The sequence below is a fragment of the Electrophorus electricus genome, chromosome 26 (genome assembly GCF_041902795.1).
Source record: "Electrophorus electricus isolate QZ-2024a chromosome 26, ASM4190279v1, whole genome shotgun sequence".
In the NCBI taxonomy this organism is placed as follows: domain Eukaryota; kingdom Metazoa; phylum Chordata; class Actinopteri; order Gymnotiformes; family Gymnotidae; genus Electrophorus; species Electrophorus electricus.
In genome coordinates this window covers 2,637,537-2,653,064 of record NC_137522.1, presented here as the reverse complement: position 1 = coordinate 2,653,064, position 15,528 = coordinate 2,637,537, and the positions used below count along the sequence as shown (strand labels likewise).

General features: G+C 42.6%; 3 protein-coding genes across 4 annotated transcripts in view; 2 read left to right on the top strand and 1 right to left on the bottom strand.

Moving 5' to 3' along the window:
- Nucleotides 1-2,956: 2,956 nt before the first annotated feature.
- On the top strand, nucleotides 2,957-5,138 carry tm4sf1 (transmembrane 4 L six family member 1). The gene is made up of 4 exons (XM_026997007.3): nucleotides 2,957-3,268; nucleotides 3,972-4,043; nucleotides 4,255-4,397; nucleotides 4,501-5,138. Exons 1-4 carry the CDS (start codon nucleotides 3,092-3,094, stop codon nucleotides 4,697-4,699), a joined length of 591 nt encoding a protein of 196 aa, XP_026852808.1. The 5' UTR covers nucleotides 2,957-3,091; the 3' UTR covers nucleotides 4,700-5,138.
- Nucleotides 5,139-6,418: 1,280 nt separating this feature from the next.
- Nucleotides 6,419-14,497, top strand: cp (ceruloplasmin). Its single transcript, XM_026996834.3, has 20 exons — nucleotides 6,419-6,601; nucleotides 6,867-7,111; nucleotides 7,342-7,554; nucleotides 7,765-7,938; nucleotides 8,054-8,308; nucleotides 8,442-8,607; nucleotides 8,711-8,850; nucleotides 9,092-9,232; nucleotides 9,335-9,379; nucleotides 9,514-9,728; nucleotides 9,824-9,974; nucleotides 10,081-10,293; nucleotides 10,528-10,735; nucleotides 11,515-11,654; nucleotides 11,760-11,888; nucleotides 12,078-12,184; nucleotides 12,375-12,594; nucleotides 12,688-12,827; nucleotides 13,063-13,225; nucleotides 14,358-14,497. Exons 1-20 carry the CDS (start codon nucleotides 6,444-6,446, stop codon nucleotides 14,399-14,401), a joined length of 3,267 nt encoding a protein of 1,088 aa, XP_026852635.2. The 5' UTR covers nucleotides 6,419-6,443; the 3' UTR covers nucleotides 14,402-14,497.
- Nucleotides 14,409-15,528, bottom strand: part of hps3 (HPS3 biogenesis of lysosomal organelles complex 2 subunit 1) — a 33,542-nt gene continuing 32,422 nt past the window's right edge. For both annotated transcript variants that reach the window (XM_081708168.1, XM_081708167.1), the window contains one exon: nucleotides 14,409-15,244. In XM_081708168.1, coding sequence (XP_081564294.1) covers nucleotides 15,084-15,244 — 161 coding nt within the window. In that variant the 3' untranslated portion in view covers nucleotides 14,409-15,083. The remainder of the gene's footprint in view (nucleotides 15,245-15,528) is intronic.

The window sequence follows — 15,528 nt, the reverse complement described above, 5'->3', positions numbered from 1 at the left end:
CACAGAAAACAGATGAGAACGCTGTTGACTCAGATAGAACTGTCAGATCAAAGTTTTGTCCAGTTTTGTGTAGAGCGCTACATGAACATGACTTTGTAGCTATTTGGATGGAGTTGAGCCTGTACAAGGATTTGATTGTTTGTTCCTGATCGTGTTATCTCCTTACTTGATTTACATTTCTTCACAAACATTTGAATCTGCGCCTGGTGTTCTGTGTGAGGAGTGCGACACAGAACGGCTGAGCACTGCACTGTGCTGTGCTCTCGCCGGTACGTTAGAGGTGTTTCCCAGGGCACTAGCCTGAGTTCATTCCCTAAATCCGCCTGGATCCACCAATCTGCTGGTCAGCAAATGCAAGAATGCCTGGATGTGTTTTCCTAGATATAGGATGAACTTTGGAAGGTTACATAAGCCAGACAACAAATCCATTACTCACTCATTACTTTTTTTCTAATGCCATATTGTTAATTCCATACAACACAAGCACAATTCAGGATTCAACTGGTCAAATGGCCAAATGTTTACGACTGGTATGTGCAGATCTAGGATCAGTGTTTGATACATTTACATAACATTTTCATTTTCATTTTCATTTGAAAATTGCAGCTGTTCTTAGATCATGCGACTATCCGTTTTGCCTTCAAAATAAGTTTAAGTTTAAGTTTGGTTTATTTGTCACATACATAGTCATACACAGTATAACTCGCAGTGAAATGGTTGAGAGCGCTCTGTCCAAACTGAGGAAAAAGAAAACAGGTGCATAGAGAAATATATATTCTATATATGTACAAAAATATTAACAATGTATGTACAATATATGTATATTATGATTATATACACAATGTACAATGTATATGGTTGTGTGTGTATATATATGTACACAATGTACAGATCCATTTTGTAAAATGGCATATTTACAGTTTTTATGTTACATGGTGGTAATAGAATATCTATATATATACAGTTATGCTACATGGTGGTGGGGGTCCCTACAGTTTATCAGTTTCCCTGATTCAGGGCCCGAATGGCCTGTGGGAAGAAGCTCCTCTTCAGTCTCTCTGTCTTGGTCTTCAGGGAGCGAAAGCGCTTCAATGACCTCAACAGAGAGAAGAGCCTATTGTTGGGATGGGTGGGGTCCTTCACAATACTCCATAAATGCTCCATAAATGCAGGTGACTTAGGTTGAGTTTTGTGAACCTGTTGGTGGTACTTAAACAGGTGTCTCGGTGTTGCATTAGACAGGTGTATTGGTGTTGAACAGGTCTATTGGTGTTCCATTAAACAGGGGTATCGGTGTTGAACAGGGGTATCGGTGTTCCATTAAACAGGTGTATCAGTGTTGAACAGGGGTTTCGGTGTTGAACAGGGGTAGTGGTGTTCCATTAAACAGGTGTATCGTGAACAGGGGTATCGGTGTTCCATTAAACAGGAGTATCAGTGTTGAACAGGGGTATTTGTGTTCCATTAAACAGGTGTATCAGTGTTGAACAGGGGTATTGGTGTTGAACAGGGGTAGTGGTGTTCCATTAAACGCGTGTATTGTGAACAGGGGTATCGGTGTTCCATTAAACAGGTGTATCAGTGTTGAACAGGGGTATTGGTGTTCCATTAAACAGGAGTATCAGTGTTGAACAGGGGTATTTGTGTTCCATTAAACAGGTGTATCAGTGTTGAACAGGGGTATTGGTGTTGAACAGGGGTAGTGGTGTTCCATTAAACGCGTGTATTGTGAACAGGGGTATCGGTGTTCTGTTAAACAGGTGTCTCAGTGTTGAACAGGGGTATTGGTGTTCCATTAAACAGGTGTATCAGTGTTGAACAGGGGTATTGGTGTTCCATTAAACAGGTGTATCAGTGTTGAACAGGGGTATTGGTGTTGAACAGGGGTAGTGGTGTTCCATTAAACAGGTGTATTGTGAACAGGGGTATTGGTGTTCCATTAAACAGGTGTATCAGTGTTGAACAGGGGTATTGGTGTTGAACAGGGGTAGTGGTGTTCCATTAAACGCGTGTATTGTGAACAGGGGTATTGGTGTTCCATTAAACAGGTGTATCAGTGTTGAACAGGGGTATTGGTGTTCCATTAAACAGGTGTATCAGTGTTGAACAGGGGTATTGGTGTTGAACAGGGGTAGTGGTGTTCCATTAAACGCGTGTATTGTGAACAGGGGTATCGGTGTTCTGTTAAACAGGTGTCTCAGTGTTGAACAGGGGTATTGGTGTTCCATTAAACAGGTGTATCAGTGTTGAACAGGGGTATTGGTGTTCCATTAAACAGGTGTATCAGTGTTGAACAGGGGTATTGGTGTTGAACAGGGGTATTGGTGTTGAACAGGGGTATTGGTGTTCCATTAAAAAGGTGTATCAGTGTTGAACAGGGGTATTGGTGTTGAACAGGGGTTTCGGTGTTGAACAGGGGTAGTGGTGTTCCATTAAACAGGTGTATTGTGAACAGGGGTATCGGTGTTCTGTTAAACAGGTGTCTCGGTGTTGAACAGGTGTCTCGGTGTTGAACAGGTGTCTGTGTGTTCCGTTGTCTTTGTACAAGAATCTGATACCATCTTTCATCACAGAGCAGACCTGTCTCCGGACATGGGGCCCATCAACTCGACTGATCCCTGATCAGCACAAAGTCATTCTCTGTTATGTTTATGCCGTGCCGGAGTCCTGAAGGCAGGTCCTGTTCTTTTTAGTGAAAGCACACAGTTATTTGGGTGGAAAAGACACTTCCCCCAATGGCTCAGCGTTTGTGATGACATCATTTCCTGTTGGTGTTTGTGGAACATGTCTCCCAGGCCACCCCATCCTCTGCTCTCCAACTCACACTCAAGATGAGAGAATTGATTCATATCCCTTACACCCACTGGTTGTTACATGTGCACGCGCGCGCGCACGTGTGTGTGTGTGGGTGGGTGTGTGTGTGTGTGTGTGTGTGTGTTGGTGGGGTCTCTCACAAAGCTCTTACTCCTCGTCCGCTTCCCTCACTTTCCTTCCTGGAGCCCGGCTGATAAAATCCGGACCCAGCTGCCGTGGTGTGTGTGTGGGTGTGTGTGTGTGTGTGTGAGCGGGAGCTGTGTCCGCTCCCAGGAGGATGTGTTCCCTGCGCTGGGCCAGGTCTCTGGGCTTCGCCCTCATCCCACTGGCCGTGTGCTGCATAGTGGCCAACCTGCTGCTGTTCTTTCCTGATGGACGGGTCGATCTGGTGAAGAAAAACAATCTAACCAAGTATGTGTGGTTCTTCATGGGAGTAGGAGGTGGAGGTCTAACTGTGAGTATGAGGTTTGTTTCTACATGGTATTGCTGATGTTTGTGAGGTGATTGGGAAAAACGTTGTAGATTGTATGATGGATAAATCACATAACCGAAATATTACCACTTCCATCTCATCTTTGGTGATTAGAGATTCAAGTTTATATATGTTAAATACATTTAAACTATTGCTCTGAATACATTTTAAAAAATTAATGACAGTTATGATAGAGAAACTGCTTCAAAAGAATTTTGATTACTTTTTTATGTATAAAAGTATAAAATACACAAACACTAGTCAAAACTTTTAAATGTAGGGTTAGGGTTAGTGTAAGGGCTAGTGTTAGGGTTATGGGTTAGGGTTAGGGTTAATTTTAGGGTTAGGGTTAGTGTTAGGATTAGGTTTAACGTTAGTGTTAGGGTTAGTGTTTGTATTAGTGTTAGGGTTAGAGTTCTTGGAGACGAATTCCACATAGACTAGTCAAAGCTGTTTCAAATAAAGAACAACATTTTTCATAAATAAACAAATTATTTATGATAAATATTTATCAGCAGAGGTCTTTCTTCTTCTTAACAGCATGTGCAGGACAACACTTCCCTTTAAACTCAGGGTGAGAGGTCAGGGTTAAGCAGCAGGAAACATTCTCTTTAATTTAAATTTTTAATGTATCTATTATGTATTGGTACTTTTTGTTTCTTAGCCATTGACTCTCTGTCTGCAGATATTGGTAACTGCCATAAGCTTTCTGAGCCTGGGACAGTGTGCCAAGTCCTGTGGAACAGAGACGTATGCAGTAAGTACTATATCTGTCCATAGGGAGGAGTCTTTGGAGTCTTTTGAGTCTTTTTGAGTCAGAGTTCACACACGACTTCCTGGCATATTTTAAAGGAGCATAATGCTGGTGGCCTCCTTGAGAGGTCAGCCATTTTGTTTCTCTTGAGGTCAGCCATTTTGTTTCTCTGGAGCTCAGCAGTTTTCTCTGTTCTTTGTTGGTGATGTTGCAGATGTGTGGCTCCATGCTACCTGCTCTGGTAGGAATGGCTGGTTCTGGATACTGTTTCATCATCTCAGCCTTGGCCTTGCTGGAGGGGCCACTTTGCTACACCGCGCAGGGGTGGAGGTCTCCGTTCGAGAACAAAGGGCCAAGGTATGGAAACATGACAGCTCCACCTTAACCCTCCTACTCCTCGTGTGATGGTCCAGGGCGAGCGTTAAAAACCCTTCTGCATCTCTGTGTCTGTTCTTCTCAGATACCTGTTCTTCTGGGACACCTGGTCGGAGTGCATACAGCCTCTCCACATTGTGGAGTGGAACATGATGTTGCTGTCCATCCAGCTGGCCCTCAGCACTCTCGAGTTCCTCATCTGCACAGTGCAGCTCCTCAACGGCCTGGTGCACGCCGTGTGCCGGCCCTGCTGCTACAAGCAGGAGTATCGCCTAAACGCGTGAGCGTCCAAGGCTCCCCAACGAGCGCGAGTACATGCTCAGTCTGAACAGTCGTGGACACTTTGTTATTAAAGACAAGGAGTTTTAAATGACACATTGCTGATATTCTGTGCAAGGACTTTTGAGCAATAGAGAGCAACAGAGAGACCAGTATCTTAAAGACATACACACTCCCATCTGTTTAATCAGAGTTAAAAGACAAGATCTGTTTTCTGTTTAGAGAAACAAATGTGCACTGCAATGTGTAGACTGCAATGTGCATTTTTTAAAGAACAAATGTAATTTTTTATGATTTATAAGTTTTTGTATTACTATCATGTTTGATAATATTATAACTTATTTTACAGTTCATTAGAAACTCATATCTAAATATCTAAGAAAATTTGTATTGTTTTTTATACTTGTTCTGTCTTAAATGAATAAATGGTTTTTTTTAGATTAACCTTTTAGCCTCCTGAGGAAAACTGAGCCCTGCCTGGGGAGTGGAGGCCATCAAACTACCAGGATTATATTCCATAAAATTTTGTAGGATTATGCAGGGTTATATTCCATAAAGCCTTGTTGGATTATGCAGAATTATATACATAAAACCTTGTAGGATTATGCAGAATTAAATCCATAAAGATATACAGACTGTTATATGTACATTTATATCCATAAAACCCTGTAAATTGATTTGTGTCACAGAACTGCAGGAGACAGAACTCCTTCATTAGAGCTTTGTTCCTGAACGCCACTAGACAACTGATATGTAGAAATGGACTGGTTGTTTCAACTAAACCTATGCAACACTTTTTACAACTAGACTCCATTTTAAAGGGGCAGAAGTATATTTACATTTAGCTGTGACTTTTGCTCAGAATGAATTACATCGGTATTACATAGGTACCATGCATATATTACATAGGTAATAAATATATTACATAGGTACCATACATATATTACATAGGTAATAAATATATTACATAGGTACCATACATATATTACATAGGTGAAAAATATATTACATAGATACCATAAATATATTACATAGGTAATAAGTATATTACATACATATATTTGACTAACTATCAGTATATTGTAGTGAGTGTTACTTTCAGTTATGGAAACCTCATTGGTTTGTTTGGCATTTCTCATCTGTCTGTAGCATCATGCCTCTATTATCAGTAGCTGTATTGATCTGAACCTGGTCTCGTATCAAACTTGTGCAATTCACATGAACTGGAAACTCCAGGACTACGCAACACTGGAAGATTTACAAATTTACAAAATTTACAAATACATCCATGAAGCACAGACAGTTGGAAATAAGATAAATAAAACAACCTCACACTTTTAGCAGCCTACAGATGGTTCAGACTAATGTGATCTTTAGACCAGACACTATGGAGGCTTTGGCCAGTTCTGGGTTTATCTGCCTGCTTGTGTGGTTAATACAGTCCAACTTTACGAACAGCTTGTGCAGTGGCTGAAATCTCTTCTTATAATGTTGATGCTGGGTTATTCAAACATCACTGGTTGCAATATCAACAACTAAAAAAAACATTTATGATAAGACAGAATTTCCTAAGACTCGGGGGTTCAATAGGTCTACTCTGTCAGGTCATTTGGAATTTTGGAATAGGTGAATTGTCCTGATACCCTTGAACCCCTGGCTGCTATTGGCTGCCCAGGGACAGCGTCTTTCCTTCAAAAGGAATGAAGCAATCAGTTAGAAATTCTGGTCCCCAGATCCCAGCAGAGTGAAATGTGGAAGTTACAGAGGACAGCGATTGTGCTCCTGTGCTGGGCTGGAATTGTGTCCTGCATCACTAGAGAATATTACATAGCAATTAAGGATGTTCAGTGGGATTATGCACCGAGTGGGAAAAACGTGATCCAGAACAAGACTCTGGCAGAGGATGAGTTAGTCTATGATTTACTCTTGTATTACAACAGGAAAAATATCAATTGTTGTATAGAAACAATTCTGAAATTTATGGTATACAATGTAATTGGCTACTGATTGAAAAAAAACTAACTGGATGTTAAATAACTTATGTATAATACTAACACTAACACTTCTGTATAACACTAACACTAATACGTCTATATAACACTAATAATAATACTTTTGTATAATCCAACTGCCTAATTAGTTTTAAATTCAAACCGAGTTGCTGTGTTTCAGACATTTGAGGACGTTTTTGGAGAAGGGGGAGCAGAGGATTGGCCATGTCTATAAGAAGGCAGTGTACCTACAGTACACAGATGCCACCTACAGGCAGGAGATAGAAAAACCCACATGGCTGGGCTTCCTGGGACCCCTCATCAGCGCAGAGGAGGGGGATGAAGTGGTTGTGCATCTAAAGAACATGGCTTCTCGCAAGTACTCCCTTCATCCCCATGGGCTCAGTTACAATAAGTCCAGTGAAGGTATGGGCTTGGGTCAGCTGCCTACTAAATACTACTAAATACCAACATTAAACATACTAATACTACACAAACGATGGTCAGTGCATGTTTGGTATTGCATGCAGGATGTCATATTGTGTCATATATGGAAATATTTCAAAGCATTTCCAAGACTTCTTGATCATTGGGCGACGTGTAAATAACCACACCTTATGTCCTGTGTTGGTGAAGCACGTGCCATATGCTTGCAGGAGCTCTGTACCCAGACATGACGCAGGGGGCAGACAAGCTTGACGATGCAGTGGCTCCTGGGAAAACCTACACCTACATCTGGCCTCTAGCCCCCTCACACGCACCGGGGAAAGAGGACGGCAGCTGCCTAACACGGGTGTACCACTCACATGTCAACGCACCAAAAGACATTGCCACGGGACTCATCGGGCCTCTCGTCATCTGTAAAAAAGGTATGCACTCGCTTTGTTCTATTCTTTCTGTGACCCCCCCCCCCCCCGTTTGGGAACCTGGGATCTACTCTGATGTTGGGTCACGGTGCTGAACCGCATGCTCTGAATCAGCAGTATTTGCTAAATATATACAAATGTGGAGAATAAATGACAATAAACAATAAGTACCGACGGCACCCAATGGTACTGGTGTGATGTGTAACCACTCAGGCACTCTGGATGTACATGGAGATAAGACAGCGGACTACCTCTACACCCTCATGTTCAGTGTCAGTGATGAAAACCTTAGCTGGTACCTGGATGACAACATCAAGATGTTCTGCACAGCGCCTACGAAAGTGAAGAAGGATGATGAGGACTTCATGGAGAGCAACAAAATGCACTGTGAGCAGATGGAGTCCACGCCACCACACAATAAACCCTCCATAGTTACCACTAGTCTATTCAGGGTGCTGAGGTCTGACTGATGTTTCACCTCTGTCCATGCACTACACGGCAGCGATTAATGGTTACGTCTTCGGCAACCTGCCAGGCCTCAGCATGTGCATGGGGAATAAGATTCACTGGCACCTGTTTGGGATAGGCAACGAGGTGGATATCCACTCCGCGTTCTTCCACGGACAGATTCTGTCAGACAGGCAGCACCGCACAGACACGATCAGCCTGTTCCCAGCTACATTTGTCAGCATGGAGATGGAGGCAGACAACCCCGGCCAGTGGCTCCTGAGCTGTCAGGTCAACGATCATCTGGAGGGTAAGGCGTGATGGTGCTACACAAGACCACTCGTCATGGAAATGCATTCACTGATCAGTGTAATTGTTGCAAACATAACCTTTTTGCTGAAAGTATATCTGCACTAAATCTGGTCTTATTTTTTTCATTTTAGCGGGCATGCAAGTCATTTTTGAGATCAAGAAATGTTTTCCCAATGTTCATAAACCCCGACCGTTCGGTGCGGTGAGGGAGTACTACATCGCAGCTGAGGAAGTGATCTGGGACTATGGGCCCACGCAGATCAACCAGTACACGGGCATCAAACTACAGGATGACAGGTGAGGACTCTCATCCTCTCATCTTCTGACCAAGCATTAACCCTTTGTGCTGAGTCTATTCAGTTAATAAACCTACATCCCATTTTGACCTGACTTTCCACAGTATGGCGGACATTTTCTTTGATAATCGTGATGACCGGATTGGAGGGAAATACAAGAAGGTCCAGTATGTGGAGTACACCGATGACACGTTCACCAAGCACAAAGAGAGACTGCCTGAGGAGCTGCACCTTGGCATTCTGGGTACTGTAGTCTCGCTGTGGGCAACAAAACTACTGTGCACTGGAGTCTATTAGAGGGACTGATTTAACATTTAAATGATTCAGTTTGCTGCAGGACAAAAAGAGATCAAAGATTAAGACTCATTTATTGTGTAATGACTGACCATGCTGACTGCCAGTTTTCCAGACACAACATCAAGCCAATTCTTGACAGTTCTGGTGTAGTTTAATATCAGTGAACACAAGTGTGGTTTGTCTCATAGGCCCAGTGATTAGGGCAGAGGAAGAGGACACCATAAAAGTTACATTCAGGAATAAAGCTAGCAGACCCTACAGCATCCAGCCACATGGTGTGCAGTATAACATCGAGATGGATGGCACACTCTACCAGAATGTTCTAGAAGGTACAGAAGAAAGGGAAACCAAGCTTATGTTTGTGTGAATCAGATGATAATGGTTTCTTCATTGAAGTTTTGCACTGTATTGTAAGTTTTGTTTTATTGCAGAATCATACACTGCCAAAAAGCTCAGAGAACTCAAAAAATTACCAAGTAAGTGCTAAGTTCTATGTTCTGGGTACTTATGCTGCCAGGGATTTGAAAACAAAGTATATAATAGATCATACAATACATAAACTGGTGCAGTTGTGTGTGTAATATAAGCTGTTTTCCCTCTGTGTCTGTAGGAGTTATTGAACCCCTTCCTGCCGCTCTGGTTCGTCCTGACACTACTTACAAGTATGAGTGGGTGGTGCCTAAAGGTGGAGGCCCGACTGAAAAGGACCCTGACTGTCTCACCTACACATACTACTCTGCTGTAGACCCAGTGCGAGACACCAACTCTGGGCTAGTTGGACATCTTTTGATCTGTAAACCCAAAACTCTCAAGGGAAGCAAACAAGTAAGTGCAAAGTACAGAGACTCTAGAGACACAGATGCAGAGTTGTGTAATCGCTCTCTCACTTTTGGACTTTCAACTGTTTTTTCACGTTGCAGAAAAATGTGGACAAAGAATTCCACATGCTTGCTACAGTTTTCGATGAGAACCTGAGCTGGTATTTGGATGAGAACATTAACAGATACACAAAAAAACCAAAGTCTGTGAACAAAGATGACGAAGACTTTCAGTTGTCAAATAAAATGCACTGTTAGTCCTTAACCTGTTTTATATGTTTGGCTTTACCTGTATTTGCTTTATAAAAAAAAAAGCCCAAACTTTATTCTTTAAAAAAAATTGTTGCATCTTTCTTCAGCAATCAATGGATACATGTACGGAAATCTCGAAGGCCTGAAGATGTGTAAGGGAGACAAGGTTTCCTGGCATCTTTCTGGTTTGGGTTCAGAGGGGGACATCCATGGACTTTACTTTGAAGGCAACAGGTTCCTCTACCAAGGAACCCGGAGAGATACCATCAACCTCTTTCCCCATGTGTCCCACACCATCATCATGGAACCAGACAGCATGGGTACTCACACTCTTTTGCACTACATTTCTGTAACAGAGCACTGGAGAAACTTCATTATCTCAAAAAAACAAACAATGTCAAGGCACACACACAAAGCTGTTGAGTATCTTCCTGACTAATGATTTTTTTGTCCTTTTTAAATTCCACATTCTGCCACAGCTGTTTACTCCTGGAAGACTTCCATGTGTCCATATATCAGAGTAAGCACTGTCTCGTTCTGTCTGGTCACTGCAGGCCAGTTTCAGGTCACATGTATGACTGCTGTGGACAGCCATGCAGCGATGAGGACAAACTACACCGTGGAGAAGTGTAGCATCTGGAGCAGACAGTCAGAGATGATGCTCCATCAGAAGAAGTACTACATTGCCGCAGTGGAGGTGGACTGGGACTACTCCCCCACCCGCACCTGGGAGGAGCAGATGTTCGACAGTCTTAAAGACAGGTACCTCCAGACAAGACTCAGAGAGACAGGTCCCTCCAGACAGGACTGGACAGACAGGTACCTCCAGACAGGACTCGACCAGACAGGTACCTCCAGACAGGACTCGGACAGACAGGTACCTCCAGACAGGACTGGACAGACAGATACCTCCAGACAGGACTTGGACAGACAGGTACCTCCAGACAGGACTCGACCAGACAGGTACCTTCAGACAGGACTCGGCCAGACAGGTACCTCCAGACAGCATGTGGAGGGTATAGGAGAAGTTTTCAGTTAAATGCTGGTATTATTAATATTGTTGGAACAGTCATGGCAATGTGTTTTAACAACTGCTGATTATAGCACCAAATGTGAACCCAACACTCACATAATTTACAGCTACCATGAGACATCGATAGCAATATACTATCGAGGTTAGAATGGTTTCGCACACAGATACCAAGATATGGATAGCATCATACTTAGAAGCTGTAGTCTTACGAGACACAAGATTTCTTAATTGAGAATTAATTAATTGTTTGCTGCAAGGTTAGACTTAAGGCTGTCAGGTTTGGTGCTGAAGAAATGCAAGAATCCTAGAAAGGTCTGGAAATAGAAAGGTCTGTCATCCTAACAGTACCATATTAAAAATATTAGTTCTAGGAACACAGTGAGAACCTGAACATAGTGATGACCTGAATACAGTGAGAATCTGAACATAGTGATGACCTGAACACATTGAGAACCTGATCACAGTGATGACCTGAACACAAGGATGACCTGTTGTTGATTGTCCACAGCCCTGGCGAGACATTCCTTAAAAAAGGGGGCAAATATATTGGCTCCAAATACAAGAAGGTTCTGTATAGGGAGTACACAGATGACACCTTCACCAAGCCAAAGGAAAGGCCTGCAGACATGGAACACCTAGGAATTATGGGTAAATATTAAACAGATCAATGTAATAATAATGTGGTAACAATGAGTAATAATGTGGAAATGAGATGAGCCACTCAAATTTTTCTCAATGAATGCAACCATTCAGGGCCTATGATCCATGGATACGTGGGCGAGAAAGTTAAGGTGGTATTTAAGAACATGGCAAACAGACCCTTCTCCATTCATTCACATGGAGTAAAGACTGACGTTCCTCAGGTCTCCCCCACTGCACCAGGTATGAGTTTGTTCTGCAGATGGGGTTGACAGTGATTTTAATCAAAGTGCTATGCTGTAGAATCTATTTAGTAATCACCTATTATTTTTATTTTTCATAATTAAGCGTGCTACTTGCTGTATTTAACACCTATGATAACATCTTATATCATCATAATCTCTTAATATGAACGTGTGGCATTTTCTAAAGGGCAAACTCAGACGTACACCTGGTACATTCCCAAAACGGCTGGACCGACAGATGAGCAGGAGGAGTGCACTGTTGGCGCGTACTATTCCACGGTGGACACTAACAAGGTCAGCTCCAGTTTCTCCCTCACAGAGCTCAGCACTCCAAATTCCAGCCAGCTTCCATCATACCCAGATATGGCTTATAGGACCAATGTAGTTATTGCCTCGAACCAAAACAAAACATGGTTTTACTTCAGAGACTGCTGCCCTGCTTGCTGTAATATTTATAATCCTTCGGCGTGTGTGGTTGATTAAGGATTTGTACAGTGGTCTGATCGGCCCACTAGTGATCTGTCGGAAGAGTCTGATGAGAACGTTGGGTCTGAAGAAGGAGATCGAGGAGTTTGCTTTGCTCTTCATGATATTTGATGAGAATGAGTCCTGGTACCTGGACGACAACATCAAAGCACATGTGAAAAGCCCTCCCAGGAATTTAAAGGAGGATGAGGAGTTTATTAAAAGTAACAAAATGTACGGTAAGAAAAAAAAGATTATTCATTTTGATTATTATTATTATTATTGCTGGACTATAGATTGCTTCAAAACCTACTTCTGCATATACTTTATAGGTATAAATGGCTTGCTATACAACAACCTTCAAGGACTGAACATGCATGTGGGAGATAAGGTGCACTGGTACCTGATGGGAATGGGAGGAGAGGTGGACCTGCACACGGCACATTTCCATGGACACAGCTTTGACTACAAGGTAAAGACTTCCGCGCATGGCAGATACCCGAGACACGCAACTCGGTACCCACAACCTTTGGCTCAATGTTCACCTGAGATATACTCAGCTCGGTACCTGTGCCCCTGGGGTGTTAATTCTTTTTTTTGATTGGTTATGAAGAAAAAAAAAAAAGACCCACGAATATCTCACGCATATCCATGTCCGGTGTGGTAAGCCCTCTCATGAGCCATCTCCATCTTGTGTCTAACCGCAGGTGAGCGGCACCCACCGTGCTGATGTGTTTGACCTGTTCCCAGGGACGTTCCAGACGGTGGTGATGCGGCCCCTCTACCCAGGCTCATGGCTCTTACACTGTCATGTTGCCGACCATGTGATGTTTGGCATGGAAACCACATACACAGTGGCAGAAAAAGAGGGTGAGCACCACAACGGAGGTCAATGCTAGAACAGATAGAGCAGACAGAGCCGATGGAGCAGACAATAGATAGAGCAGACAGAGCCGATGGAGCAGACAATAGATAGAGCAGATAGAGCCGATGGAGCAGACAATAGATAGAGCAGACAGAGCCGATGGAGCAGACAATAGATAGAGCAGACAGAGCCGATGGAGCAGACAATAGATAGAGCAGACAGAGCCGATGGAGCAGACAATAGATAGAGCAGACAGAGCCGATGGAGCAGACAATAGATAGAGCAGACAGAGCCGATGGAGCAGACAATAGATAGAGCAGATAGAGCCGATGGAGCAGACAATAGATAGAGCAGACAGAGCCGATGGAGCAGACAATAGATAGAGCAGATAGAGCCGATGGAGCAGACAATAGATAGAGCAGATAGAGCCGATGGAGCAGACAATAGATTGAGCAGACAGAGCCGATGGAGCAGACAATAGATAGAGCAGATAGAGCCGATGGAGCAGACAATAGATAGAGCAGACAGAGCCGATGGAGCAGACAATAGATAGAGCAGACAGAGCCGATGGAGCAGACAATAGATAGAGCAGACAGAGCCGATGGAGCAGACAATAGATAGAGCAGATAGAGCCGATGGAGCATATAGAACAGAGAGCAGATAGAACAGACAGAACAGAAAGCAGATACAACATATAGAGCATACAACATAATATGCCGTGTTAGAGTAAAGTCCTGTTTATAATCATGTGTATTAACAGAATCCAAGAAAGGAGAGATTAGTATGATGTAGTGTACAAAGAATTTAGAAATGTTTATATCCATGCACACGAACTTTTAATAGTTTGTTTCTTAGTGACACAATCCTTCCTGAACAATGGTAACACAGTTTTACCGACAGTGTTTCTTCCACAGGAATGTGTTATAAGTAATGGTAACATATATGACATATAACTGTATCATGGTATATGGCAACATCGTTTAACAGCAACATGCAGTATAACAGTAACAAGGCGTGTAGTAATGGCAAGTCGACATAAAGGTACTATAGTGTATAATTGTATAATTGTGCTTGACTTAATAAGCAGGTAACATTCCATATAACAGTAGCATGTATAACTAAGTGTCTTGTTTGCAGAAAAAAAGGGAATCCTAAGCAAGTTAGGAAGGAGAAGGAGATAACGGTGAAGAAGAAATTAAATCAAGATATTTGTGATTCATTGCCCACCATAAACCAAAAGTTTTTGCATGAGTATGGAATAAAATTTCTAAACCTAATTGTACGTAAATGAACGTGTACATTGACTGTACATTTCAATTCAAAAGGACACAACACCTGCAGTTCCTGCACTGTAATAACTGACACGTTCTATGACATTTTTGTATAAGTTAATTAGAAATCATTTAAAAAAAGAAGGAAGACATTTTTAAATGTCATTTTTAAAATGTCAGCCTATGCAAACTGATGAAAGGTTACGTAGTTAACAACTCTCCATTATGTGTGTTGTGAGGTGGCTTGAAATAGTATACAGCAGCACAGCAGAGAACAGCATATGACTCAGTGTGACTCAGCTTTGATGTGGCCCTAGCAAATTCAGCGCTATACAGGAGCAAACCCATAATAGTTCTTTTGACAGGTTTTACAATTGACATAAAAATTCTCCATTATATAAACTTTCTAAAAAACAAAAGAAACTCCCCTTGTGCAAAACCAAACAAACCAAACAACCAACCCAAAGCACATGGGTCCACATGCACTGCACATTTTCAGGTTTTCAGCAGAATAAGGCTGATCTTTGCTGATTAAAGACCTGATCCGGCCTAAATGAAACCAGGTGCCAGGTGCCAGTCCCGCATGTCCAATCTAGGAACCATGTGATTGGCTGTGTGGCTGGCCGTGCGATTGGCTGTGTCTCAAGCTGCACTCCAGAAGATGAGGCAGGAAGAAATGTGCACTTCCATCATCAGGCAGGAGCTCCAGGAACTCTAAAGGGCTCAGCTCCATGGCAACCACCTTCACAGTCTCTATAGCAACAAGCAGCAACAACAAACAAACAAACATGTCAATCAGGATGCTTTGAGGAGAACACTAACCACTCGCTAATGTTTCAGGATGAAACAAGCGTGGAATCTCCCCCTGCGTGACTCAGATGTAGCTAATCACTAACCCTCTGAAAACACAACACAAAATGGACCACTGCTTATATCTTCTGCACTTTTCTCGGGGGCCCAGCTCATAACACACACACACACACACACACACACACACACACACACACACACACACACACACACACACACATGAAAAC